This window comes from Sceloporus undulatus, chromosome 4 (assembly GCF_019175285.1).
Source record: "Sceloporus undulatus isolate JIND9_A2432 ecotype Alabama chromosome 4, SceUnd_v1.1, whole genome shotgun sequence".
NCBI classification, from domain to species: Eukaryota; Metazoa; Chordata; class Lepidosauria; order Squamata; family Phrynosomatidae; genus Sceloporus; species Sceloporus undulatus.
The window spans coordinates 46,938,992-46,952,891 of NC_056525.1; the positions used below are offsets into that span (position 1 = coordinate 46,938,992).

The 13,900-nt window shown below is 42.7% G+C and overlaps 1 protein-coding gene across 2 annotated transcripts in view; it reads left to right on the plus strand.

Annotated features, from left to right (window-relative positions):
* The first annotated feature begins 3,568 nt into the window (after positions 1-3,568).
* LAD1 (ladinin 1) overlaps positions 3,569-13,900 on the plus strand; it is a 37,222-nt gene continuing 26,890 nt past the window's right edge. The window contains exon 1 of one of the 2 annotated variants that reach the window (XM_042465778.1): positions 3,569-4,472. In XM_042465778.1, coding sequence (XP_042321712.1) covers positions 4,435-4,472 — 38 coding nt within the window. In that variant the 5' untranslated portion in view covers positions 3,569-4,434. Of the gene's footprint in view, positions 4,473-6,768; positions 7,511-13,900 lie in introns of those variants that run through there. The other variant, XM_042465779.1, reaches the window with a different exon arrangement.

The window sequence follows — 13,900 nt, forward strand, 5'->3', positions numbered from 1 at the left end:
CAGAGGACAGGATCAAAATTCAAGATGACCTGAATAGACTAGAAAGCTGGGCCAAAGCTAACAAAATGAAATTCCACACGGAGAAATGTAAGGTATTGCACTAAGGGCGGAAAAACGAAAAGCACAGATATAGGATGGAGGACACCTGGCTGAATGAAACTATGTGTGAAAGGGATCTAGGAGTCCAAGTAGACCATAAGTTGAATATGAGTCAACAGTGCGATGCAGCAGCTAACAAGGCCAATATGATTTTAGGCTGCATCAATAGAAGTATAGTGTCTAGATCAAGGGAAGTAATAGTGCCATTGTATTCTGCTTTGGTCAGACCCCACCTGGAATATTGTGTCCAGTTCTGGGCACCACAATTTAAAAAGGATGTTGAGAAACTGGAGCGTGTCCAAAGGAGGGCGACTAAAATGGTGAAGGGTCTGGAAACCATGCCCTATGAGGAACGACTCAGGGAGCTGGGGATGTTTAGCCTGGAGAAAAGAAGGTTAAGAGGTGATATGATAGCCCTGTTTAAATATTTGAAGGGATGTCATACTGAGGAGGGAGAAAGCTTGTTTTCTGTTTCTCCAGAGACTAGGACCCGGAGCAATGGATGCAAGCTCCAGGAAAAGAGATTCCACCTCAACATTAGGAGGAACTTCCTGACAGTGAGGGCTGTTCGACAGTGGAACACACTCCCTTGGAGTGTAGTGGAGTCTCCTTCCTTAGACGTCTTCAAACAGAGGCTGGACGGCCATCTGTCGGGGATACTTTGATTGTGATTTCCTGCATGGCATGGGGTTGGACTGGATGGCCCTTGTGGTCTCTTCCAACTCTATGATTCTATGATTCTATGAATACACCTATCTACAAATTCCAGGATTCCAGAGGATGTTACCATAACAGTTAAAGTGGAGCCATAGTGCAATAATTGTGAAAAGGACCCAGATTCCATCTGTCATCGTTCTGAATTATGCCCTTTGGCTATCAGGCAGGGTTACTTTAAATGAAATAATAAATAAATAGTATATTTATAAAAGTCTGCTATTTAGTTATTCCCATGCTTTTGAATTCATTGGCCAGAACTTCAGAGAATGCTGGTTTACCACTTGGTGAGCAATGGAGCACAACTGTTTATGCAGTTCCTCTTAATGCCTTTGTGATGAAAGATGTATCATAAAGACATATGCTTTTCGCTGTTTGCTGTCAGTTAGAATGTCATGATGCCATCCTAGATCTTCCTGGGATATGTAGTAGAGTGAGATACTTTGAATCTGGATGGGTGAACTTTGGCTGGATGGCCCTTGTGGTCTCTTCCAACTCTATGATTTTACGATTCTATGAATCCTCTGCCATAGAGCTTTAGTCCATTTACCTGAACTAGGGTATCATAAGAAATGGAACTGAGGAGTGCATTAGGGTACTTGGAGAACTGTAGAATTGATCACATTTAGCAAAGAGGGAGCTAGTATGCAAAAGTGCTCTGTGCTTGATCTGGGATCAGGAGGGATATTTTTTTTTTTTTTTGGCCTAGATCCTAATTCCAATTTGGGAAACCCTCATTTGGATCAATGCAATGGCTTTCCCAGTTTTAAATAGCCTCTTATCTCTAATCACTGATCTCAGATATGAGTAGGAGAAGTTTGCAGGCAGATGGAGAACTCTTGGGCATCAGGCCCTCAGTTTGGAGATTCCTCATCTTTGATCTGAGGAAACTGTTCCCCAGTGTGTTGGCGTAGTGGTTTGGGCTGCCAAGAAAATCCTAAAATAGGGTTGTTTTAGGAGTTTATCACATGTGGATTTAAATGGGCACTATCCAGAGACATCCACATGATCACAGTAAAGATTTTCACACAAGATCAAAGATGACTTATCTCGGGAATAACCAGGGAATAACCAGCAACATGAATGATTTGTTGCTGGTTATTCCCTGGTTATTCCTGGGATAAGTCATCTTTAATCGCAATGCTTGTGAAAATCTTCACTGTGATTGTGCAAATATCACTGGATAATGCCCGTTTAAACCTCTGATTTCCCCCAGTTTTCCCAGTATGATAAACTCCTAAGCTGGAGATGGCTTGAAGACCACCCGGACCAGTTCTCCAAGTGCAAGTCAATGATGCCACAGTCATATTTGTGCAGGATGGAGATGGACCTGTGAGCATTTACAACATTCTGAGCTTTTACAGCCCTAAATCAATCTCCCGCAACCCACTGTCATCCAGAGGCGTACATCCTACCATTCATAGGCAGCATGAGGTGAATGGGTATTGCATTCCAGCCCTTGAAAAACGCCTGTCTGAGGAAGGCTGGGTGTCCTCTGCAATGTTGATTTTTGCTCTAGGCCTACGTATTTTGCTCCTCAATTTGTCCTGCAAGGAAGTTGCAATTGCTACATCTGGCTTGCTCCTCCCAGCCTCCCTTGGCTCGGAACACACAGGCGTCTTGCTTCTGCAGTTTTGTGGGTGCTGCGCAGGGGAGGCTCCCGCCTTGGACAGCACCCTCCCAACTGCACAAGACTGGCATCAGAGCTGGCTTAACCAGAGGAGGCCCTCCTCCTGACTCATGCCTTGGGAACCAGCCATTGCCCTAAATCTCAGACAGGAGCAATGAGGGAGTGTGTGTGTGTGTGTGTGAGAGAGAGAGAGTGTGCGCATGCACACTTGTAGACAATTTCCAGAGGTTGTCAGCTGTTGGAGCTAGGGGCATCAGTGGAGGCCCCATTTCTCTCTTTCAGCAGGGTGGGTGGTCCTAAAGCAGGGTGACCAGGGGTCCTCCTTTTCCAGGACAGATCCTCCATTTCTACCTTATAGACAAAAGGAATTCCCCCCAGGTCCTCCATGTTGAGCATGACGAAGAAGCACACATTTAACTTTCTCTATGAGATTTTGCCACATGGGCGTTTCTAGGTTTTTAGTTGTTCATGGCCAGGGTGACCAGGTATGTCCTCTTTTCCTAGGACCTTTTGTTCAGGAGGAATTCACCGAATCCTGAGCATGACAAAGAAGCATACATTTGTCTTCATACAAGAGTTTCTAAGCTTTTATTTGGTCATGGTCAGGGTGACCAGATACGTCCTCCTTCTCCAAGGCCTGTCCTCCATTTCCTCCTTCTGTCCAGGAAAGATTCCAAAATGTTCTGCGTTTGAATTAGCCTTTATTGTATTATATATTTATAAATATATTTGTATTTTTCTCTATTTCATTTTTTCCTTCAATGTCCTCCATGTTGCAGGGCTCTTGTCCTCCTTTGGAAGCAAGGCATCTGGTCAAAAGGTAGGGATGGGGGAGTCTTTTCTTCCTCCTCCTCCTTGGTGGCCCTCCTTGCTTCTTAGGCTGGATCCACACTGCAGCATTAATCCGGTTGGAGACCGCTTTGGCTGCCAGGGTTCCATGCGATGGCATTCTGGGAATGGTCGTTTGTTGTGGCACCAGAATGTCATTGCATGGAACCCTGGCAGCCAGAGCGGATTCAAAGCGGATTAGTGCTGCAGTGTGGCTCCAGCCTAGACTTTCCCCTCCTCTCCCTCTCCTCCTGCTTTCTGCCAGTGCAGAGGAGGCGAGGCAGGAAAAACAGGTTTGGGAGCAGGGAGTTGCCCCCGCCAAACCCTGGGCGCCTTGGCTGCTGAGGCTCTGGATTCAAATCCCACCCCCAGCCGGGGCAAGGCAAAGAACAGCGGCCTTTGTGCGGAGGAGGCTGCACCTTTTGCCAAGGGAGGGAGGCCGGTCTGCTCCTGGAGGCCAGAGGAGCTCCCAGCCTGTCAAGGGGAGCAAGGGGCAGGGCAGGCGGAAGGAGGCGGCAGACGAGCGTCCCAGGGCCAGAGCAGGGCCACCTGCAGACCGACAGACAGGAGCCACGGAGGAACAGGGACCTTTGGGCCCCTCTGCCTTTGCCACTCATCCCCCCCTCGGTCTTCTCCCCATCTCTCCGTCTCCCACAGATCTCCCCCATCTACCTGTGCCAGGGATCTCCCCTCTCCGCCACGGATCTCTTCTTCTGTCTCTTTGCCACGGATTTCCTCCTCTCCGACTCTGCCACAGATCTCCTCATCTCTCTGTTTTCCACAGATCTTCCCCATCTGCCCTTGCCACGGATCTCTCCCCTCCGCCTTGACCAGTGACCACGGATCTCTCCCACCTACCTTTGCCACTCTCTCTGACTTTGCCACGGATCTCACCCTCTCTGACTTTGCCACGGGTCTCTCCCATCTTTGCCACGGATCGTTCACTCTCCACCTTTGCCACTAGCCTCTCCCCCTCTCTACCTTTGCCCCTGATTTCTCTCTCTTCCCCACGGATCTCCCGCTCTCTCCCTTCATGCCCTCCCAAGTTTGCCCAGGGCCTTGAAGAAGGAGGAGGAGGAGGAGGAGGAGACGGGAGCTTCAGTGCCAAGCCCCGCTGCCGCTTCCAAAGCCAGGCATAGAGAGAGCGAGAGGTCGCCAGCATCATGGCTCTCGGGAGGAAGAGCTGGTCGGCGCTTTCCAGGTGGGTCCTGTCTCCTGGAGGCCAGTCCTCACAACCCCTCCTCCCTAAGGATAGAGATGCCCCCTTTCCCTGCATCCACACTGGAGAAATAATTCTTTGTCTGACTCTCTGCTATGGAATTCTGGGAGGCTAACTGAAAGAAAGAGGTTGGCAGCCAGAGCTTTGGTAGACTCCACTCTACTTCCTCAGATGCATCTGTAGACTTGTGTCTAGGAAGCTCAGACTGCCAACTCTTTCACTTAGTCTCACAGGTGCTACAAGATCTCTCTGCATACGGATTCTACAGTAACACAGGTATATTTTTGAAGACTTTGAGAAAGTTACTTTTTGGGTTATAACTCCCAGAATCCCCCAACCAGCATGCTGGGTGGGAGATTCAAGCAAGGGCAGTCCTATAAAATAAGTAAAAAGAGCCAGCGTGTTAGAGTGGTTCAAGCTTTGGACTATGACTCTAGTTTGAAACCAAGCTTGGCCATGGAAATCCACCCGGAGACTGTGGACAAGTCACACACTCTCAGCCTCGGAGGGTGACAGTGGCAAACCCCCTTTGAAGAAACTTGTCAAGCAAACCCCAGTATATATATACCCACTCTTTTCCAGGTCAGCATTCTCTGAAGATGCCAGCCACAGATGCCGGCGAATCGCCAGGAATAAACTCTTCTAGAACGTGGCCACATAGCCCAAAAAACCCACCAAAAACCCCAGGATAGGTTTGCCTTAGAGTCGCCCTAAGACTAAAGGACTTGAAAGCACACAACAAACTTTTCTAAGCCATGCGTAGGGAGTGTGTGATTCTTGGGAAGAGGCCTGCTGAAAAGGGCTACTTTCTTCAACTCTTTTAGAATGATGTCATTCTTCAAATGGATCCAGGTTTCAATGACAATTAAGTGACAGTGCAGTGTACCCCCATTGACTCCAGTGGAGCTGACTCTCAGGATAGCAGCCTGAAGCTCATGGGGTGGATGGTTCAAGATTTCTTTTTTTTAATGGGGCTGCCCTAGTCTGAAGTGATGTGATGATATAAGAAAGTTCTGTGCGCAGTTTTATATCTCTGTCATGGCCCACTTAACCCATAATTCAAAATGTTATTGCAGTTGTTAACTGCCTTCATATAAACCCCAACCCATGGCAGCCCTGTCAATGAGACATCTCCCTGTCCTCTATTTCTCTGCTTAGGTCCTGTAAATTCAGGCTGGTGACTTCTCTGATATCTGGTGTGCAGTCTTCCTCTCTTTCTACTGTCTTCTACCTTTCCTAGCATTAGTGTCTTTTGTAATGTATCATGCCTTCTCATGATGTGGCCAAAATATAACAGCCTCATTTTGATCATCTTGGCTTCCAAGGAGATTTCCAGCTTGATCTGTTCAATGACTTTCCCCCCTGTCTTTCTGGCTGTCCATGGTATCCTAAGTACTCTTCTCCAGCACCACATCTCAGATTAGCTGATATTCTTCTTATCTGATCACTTCAGTGTCCAATTCTTGCATCTGTACATGGTAATAGGGAATACAATGACTTGTATGATTTTGACTTTAACGTTCATTTCTATATCTTTACTCTTTAGGATTTTGTCAATGTGAGAGCCAGCATGGTGTCATGGTTTGAGTGTTGGATTCTGGAGACCAGGGTTCGATTCCCAGCTCAGCCATGAAACCAACTGGGTGACCTTGGGCAAGTCACACCATTTCAGCCTCAGGGGAAGGCAATGGCAAACCTCCTCTGAACAAATCTTGCCAAGAAAACCCCATGATAGAGCTGCCATAAGTCAGAAATTATTGGAAGGCACACAGCAACAACAACAACTACTACACTAGCTCTTTCACAGCTGCCTTTCCCATTCCTAATCTTCTGATTTCTTGACTGTTCTCTTCTTTCTGATCAGTGTTTGATCCAAGGTATGGGAACTCATCAACTATTTCAGTTTCCTCATTGTCTAGGTTGAATTTATGTATTTCTTCCCTAGTCATTATTTTTGTTTCCTTTATGTTCAGCATTAAGCCTGGCTTTGCACTTCCATCTTTGACCTTCCTTTGTAGTTATTCCAAGTCTGTGGTGTTTTCTTCTAGTAGTATGATTTACATGGATTCAGTTTACAAGAAAAGAAATTGCACTTCTTCTTACTTACTTACTTACTTAATAGCTGTTTAACTGTGGAATGGGTTGCCTTGGAGAATAGTTTTTTTAATCAGGTCTTAAAATAGGTTGGATGGGCATTTTTCAGGAGTGTTTTAGTTGTGTATTCCTTCATGTCAGGGAGTTGGATTAGATGGCCCTTGTTGTCCCTTCCAACTCTGAGATTCTATAAAAGCCATCAGCTGATGTTGCAGCTGTGGGGTAGTGATAGTCCTTAATGGCTAAATGAATGTGTGGATGGACTAGATTTAAAACATTGTCTTCTGGGTTGACATGAAAGTGATGTCTGGTGATAATATTTGTGATGGCTCATTTACATGTTCAACACATCACGTGCTGATCCTACAGTCAACAAGTGATAATCATCCCTATCTGACCCATGTCTTACCCAGTGCTGCATAAACCTTCTGAGTGATCATGTTGTTTAAAAGGTAGCCACTCAGCTTTTGTCATAAGGTGACCAGGGATGCAGCAAGCAGCTACAGATGTGCATCTGAGAAACACTTACAATCAAGCAAATGATGCTACTGTGGCATCCTACATCAATCCTTTCTGATGGCTCTTTTCAGCCCTCCTTGCTCCTTTTCCCATTGTGTTGGTGGATAGCTGAGGCAGAGAAATAACAACTTGCTTATAGTCACCTCAAGGCATATCTGCAAAGGAGTGTTTTGTATTTTCCTGTCTTCAGCATTTTCACCAGGCTAGAAGCTTGGGAGAATACCGCCCCACAGCAGTAAAGTGTAATATGATGAGATAAGAAATTGCTAGAATCATAGTGTGAACTATGCAGACAGTAGACCTTATTCTGGTTCAGTTTCCCTCCACTACTCTCCTGTGCTGATCAAAGGCACTGAATGAGCAGAACTGATTCCCAAGGAAAGCACCTCACAGCTGACACACCCCTGGTGAGCTCATAGTCAAAGCATGACTTGATACTATAGACTTTTTTGGGCTAGGTCCAGCAGTCTGATGGATTGTCTTTTTCACTGGGTCATGGCAGCTCTCAGAAACTATACTTTGGCACAGAGCTTGGAAAAATTACTTTTTTGGATTATGACCATCAGAATTGCCTAGACAACATGGAGACTGAGAACTTCTGGGAGCTGTAGTCCAACACAATAAATTTTCCAAGTTTTGCTGACCATGAGGGTTTTTTTTACATCCACATGGGTTTTCAAATAGTTAGTAATCTTGGTTTTAATTGGTAGTTTGGCCATAATGAATATGAGAGTGAGTATCTCATTGCATGTGACAACTTCAGATTATGTGAGGAAGATTCATCATTTTTGTGACTGAATACTACAAATTATCATAGTGTACTCTTTAAATGAAATCATTTTGTAATCTCAAGCAAGATATAGCTGGTTCCATCACATTTGGTTTTAAACTGACCTTGAAAACACAGTTAAGTTGAGCTCCTTTCAACTGCGTCTCTAAGTATTTATTTATCTCAGTTGCTGTTGCACTTAAATGTTTTTCCCTGTTCATATTAATTAAATATGTATGTGTTGGTGAATTTGCAAAATGTTTTAAATTACTGTCTTAAATTATTTTATTTCACTGACTATCTTCTTGCAATGTGTTCGTTATGAGAGCCAATGTGGTGTAATGGTCTGAGTGTTGGACTAGGACTGTGGAGAGCAGGGTTCAAATCTCCACTTGGCTAGGAACCAACTGGGTGACCTTGGGCAAGTTCCATTCCCTCAGCTTCAGAGGAAGGCAAAGGCAAACTACCTCTGAAAAAATCTTGCCAAGAAAACCCCATGATATTTATGGTGACCCATAGGGTGACCCTTATGGTCACCATAAGTTGGAAATAGCTTAAAGGCATACAGCAGCAGCAGCAACGACAACAATATTTTATATTTGCTTTATGTTTATTTTATATTTTTAAATACAAGCAAGCTGGTGGGGAAGGCTTTACCTTAAAGATGGTTTAGAAATATAAGATATTGGCCTGAACAATGGCATAAAATACAAATAAACAAATGGGTATACAAAACAAATAATCCTATAGGCAAATTACAGACAAGCCATTTTTGGCTGTTTTAGTCCCTTCTTTCTGGGAGCAGCCTGGCTGGATCAGGCCAAAATATCACCTAATCTAGAACCTCCATCACACCCAGCCAGAACTGCCAATGATACTGCAGGTAATACTGCTGGTGTAACACATTACTTTCAAGAGGTGGGAATCAGTAGCCCATTCCTCTTACAGACAATAGATTTTCAGAACATTCACTAGTTCTATTTTAATTTATTTTGGGCTCCAAGGTAATGTAATTTGCTTATCTGAGATAAATATTGTTCACAACAATGGCCTACTGCAATTGCTAATCCCAACTAGACTGTTGTTTTGTGTCTCGAAATCATTTTTGACTTTTGATGACTCTAAGGCAAACCTATCATGAGTCGGACTGGTTTCCTGGCAAGATTTGTTCAGAGGGGACTTTCCTAAAAGGCAGAGTGTATGATTTGCTTAAGGTCAGCCATTGGGTTTCCATGGCTGAATGGGGATTCACACCTTGGTTTCTATAGAGCTGATAGTCTGATGCTGAAACCACTAGACTATGCTGGCTGTCACCCAACTAGATTCACTGGAAGAATGGACCGAGTGTAAATTCTCACTTACCAAATTCCCATTAAGTCATTGTGTCTATTCTGAATTTAGGCTGAAGTCAATGGCACTGAACACCCATTTGAATGAAATAGCTATGATTAAAATCTAATTAAAAACCCATGTTTTAAAACCAGTTCTTAAGGAAATCATTTCATTATCTTGATAATTGCAATGATTAATGCTTTCAGTTCTGCTAAGGATTGTCATGAAAATGGATGACACCATCAACACTGCTTGAATCATAGGTCTTTTCCACCCTGTTTGGACTGTGTCTTATTCTCTCTCTTTGACTGCATTTCCCATTTCAGAAATACTGTACAAGTGTAACTTAGGGCAGGATGTGAAGTGATACCCATAAAATATTTGTTATGGGACTCAGGTGTAATACTAGATTATGAACACAGTAGAACCTGCTTTGCTCCATTGTCTTAGGGAATATGAAATTTCTGCAAAGGTGTGTCTTCCAATAGATATGATGTGCTGATGAAGCTAAAGTATCAGTGTGTGATACAAATGTTATTTTCTGAGAAATTGGCATAATAGTTGCAAATTGTTGTTGTTTGTTGTTGTGTGCCTTCAAATCATTTCAAATTTATGGCAACCCTAAGGTGAACCTATCATGGCTTTTCCAAGGTCACCCAGTGGGTTTCCATGGCTGAGCAGGAAATTGAACCCTACACCACACTGGCTCTCAGCCATTAATAATCATCTGAATTCAAATAGTTGAGATTTCCAGAACAAAACTGAATTTTACACCCAGATTTGGTCTCTGTGCTTGCACCACAGGTCTTTCCTATAAAACAAATCTCTCAGTTGCAAGATAAAAGTCAAGTGCTGATATGGATAGTGAATAAATAATTGGCTCTTGTTTTGTGCTTGGAAGTAAAATGGCTGAAGGGACCATGATGGAGAGAAACTGTCAGCATACAATGACCTCCTCATCCCAGTGTTGTTCATCTCATTTATTTGGTCTTATGCGGTGGTTCTCAACCTTTGGTGTTCCAGAGGTTTTGGACTTCATCTTGCAGAAGTCCCAGACAGTATGGCCAATGCTCAGGAATTATGGGAGGTGAAGTCCAAAACATCTGGAGGATCAAAGGTTGAGAATTACTGGTCTAGTGGATGACAAGTTATTTGATAAAGAGTTGGGGCAAAGGTCCAGTGTAATCTGATGTGTTTTTGGCACAAGCCATGTACAAGAATCACATGGGACCATTTATTCTGCAGTTAACACAGTTTCACCATCACTGATTGAGAGAACATTAAGTATGGTGCTCCTGAGTGGCTAGGTGGGTGAGTGGTGATATCCCAATTTGGTTAGTAAATCTCTTGATTGAGAACATGGGTAGAATTGCAAAAAGTGTGCCACTTGTAAACAGGACATCTCCTCTGATTCTATGCATTTCTTTTCTGTGTTTAGTTTTTAAGCATTCACAAATATGTTGGTGTCCTGGTAAAAACTATTCTGCCATTCCAACAACTCTTTTCCTTTAGTTGAGAGAGTGACTTTATAGGAAAGATCACACCAAAAGGATAGAAAATTAACGTGCATGTATAAAATTCAATTGCATGCTGAAAATGTCAACCAGTTATTAGAAAATGTCAATCAGTAATTAACGTGTTTACTTAATAATAATTAGCAAGCTGGTGGCGTGCTTATCTTGCTCACTTTCAATGGACTTGTAGTGTTTGATACTGGCTAAACTGCCCACGTTAAAAACATTTTTTTCACATTTTTTTCTTTGAGATTTTAAATCTACTTCCAGGTTATGTTTTTCCTCTACAACCAGTGTATCTAAGGTGTGATGGTGGAGAAAATGAGCGGGAGCACAATCCAATTACATTTTCTCTTTTGCTGTAGTCTGGAGGAAATGAGAGTATTTAACCTGTCCTTGCTACATGTCACAGCTCTTTTTTATGGCCTACAAGCCATATGAACAATGAGGATTGACGTGATTGCATGAGGTCAATGACATCTGCCTGTCAGGAAGGTAGTGAATCTGTTCCAGGTTATAGACTTTAGAGGAGATATCCAAAGTGCTGAACATTATCACTAAAATATATTGAAGCCCAGAGGAGATTCATTACTCCACTGACCTGGGAGCCATCAGCAGTCATTGTATTAAGGTTGGCATCTGCTAAGCTCTGTGTCCCTGTAGTTCCACACCTTTTTCTTCCTTATTGGTGGTGAAATGCCAGAATGATGTAACATAAAACACTGTACAATTTAAATTAAGAGATGGCCCAGACCACCCCCACATTCAATCATTGCACCTGTTATAATTACAAGGTTTGTGTTATCTGCATATACAGCAGGACAATATGATGTGTGGGATGTATGGGATAAGTGAGAATCCCAGGCACAGTGATGTAAAGAGGATAGCAATAGCAATAGCAAGTAAGCTAATTGGTCCCAACAAGCTGGATATTCATTTTAACGACCTCGGAACGATGCAAGCCTGAGTCGAGCTTGAGCCCTTTCACTGGTATTGAACTCGCAACCTTATGCAAAGAGGACTGCTAGACATATATGACAACACCTGCAGCCAGGTGACCAGGTTCATGCACCTATTCAGGCTGCGCGTCTCTAAAAAATTGGTTGTTCTTTTTTTTTTTTAGAAAATGACATGGTTGTACATCCTTTCTCTTCAAAATCAATGATGGAACTAAAAACACAGTTGTAAGCATATTTTCAGTGTAGAGCTTGGAGAAATTATGCTGGCTGGGGATTCTGGGATGTGGCACCTAAAAATAACATTTCCCAGCCCTGCTTCAATGGAACATGCACATGTAAGTCTATCTGTTGGACTCTTTCTGTTTAAAGAAGCACTGAGATCTTGAGGACATTCTTTAAAGGAGAAAGATACAGGCACTCTTTAAAGCAAACAGAGAGCAGAGAAGCATGCTTTGATAATCTCTCCTTCCCTTCCTGTAATATCTCTAGATGCATCAGAGAGTGTCCCAACAACCTAGGGCACTCTGTGTAATTCATAATCCCTGGTGGTGCTGCAGGGATGGCTGCAAGGGCAAGGGGGAATAAGAGATTTGAAAAGTTACGTTCTGAACTGCAAAGCCCAGATCTCCCAGCCAGCATGAGCTGTGGTGATAACGACCAGGAAATTCTGAGAACTTCTTTCTTGAAATTAACTTTTTGAGTCCACTAAGGATTATGAATACCACCCCTCCAGTACTGCAAATACAAGTATTTGACCTAAATAAAACCATTCTGTGATGAAGTCACAGAAAAGAGGCTGTCTGATGATAGCTGTAACATAAAAAGGGCACCCCATTCACTATGTGGACCTCTTAACAGAGACAGTTCAACCTCAGCTTCCTTCCTTTTACATGTATGATAAAGGAAAGGAAGGGCTATGCATTGTCTCTTTTCAAAACAGGAAGAAGTGGAGATATTTTGGAAGACTCAGTTCTGTGCTTGGCGTTGTTCATGTGTGTGTGTGTGATTTCCTGTTGCATCTTGTTTTCCTGTGGAATCTTGTTTTGACAACAGATCTCAAACACATTTTCAACAGGAAGGCCCTTCTTTAAATCTTCCATTCTTACTAGCTCAGATGAATCACTCCAATTGAAATAGTAAATTGTTGGTTTCCTGCCCATCCAGTTCTGATACTGGTCACATCAGACTGACAATCTTTTTGTTTTTTAATTAACACATTTGTGCAACAGGGTAGTCCTTATCAGAAATTTGAAGATGGGTTCTTATACCTAAGACTTTTCTCTTAAGACACTCTTAAGAAATTTGTGGTTTTGAGATTCTTTAGAAGAATTGTGATTGCCTGCAGAAGATCTCAGGTTCACCTCTATGTAGGCAATTTTTTTTCAACAAAGTACATTTTTTCACCATACAAAACACATTATGCATTTGTATATAATTTTTAGTATACAAAGTGCTTTCTTACTCTTTAATAATAAATAATTTATTATTATTATTATTATTATTATTATGTTTCCCTGCCTCTCCCAGTGGATCGAAGCATGGTTGCAGACTAAATAACAGCACACAGTGCTTACATAAAAATTCAGTTAAAAGCAGCTAAAAACAATAAAATATCCAACATCAAACAATAGCATCAACAAGCAAGGCAAGGATCATACACAGACGGGGGCATATCATTCATATCATATCAGGGGGGTATTCATATCAAGTGGTGGTATGCTTGGCTAAAAAGCTCAGTTTTAACTGCTTTTCTAAATAATAATAATAATAATAGTAATAATAATAATATAATTTATTTATATTCTGCCTTTTCCCAAAGGAATCAAGGCGGATTACAACAGAATTGATAATAAAACAATTAATATTACAACATAGAATAAAAATATAAAATATAAGCAACAGTCACATAATACTGTCCCCTTACAACCCCCACTATTACAGAATAATAAAACACAGTAACAGTTACAATAGTTAAACCATTAAAAAAAATTAAACAATCAAAATGAAACAGAACAGCTAAGGCGGACATGGCTATCTGTCTTTATCATCCTCCTCTCACCCAATCACCTCCCACATGACATATCTCCCTTCTGAGTCCCACATAAAATACAGTAAGGGAGAAAGCAGCCTCCTGACTCCTCTGCCACCACTGTCTCTGGCCCAGTAGGAAGAAAGGCTCAGCATCCTTGGAGCTAACAGCCAGGTGTTAAAGGCTCCTCTGCG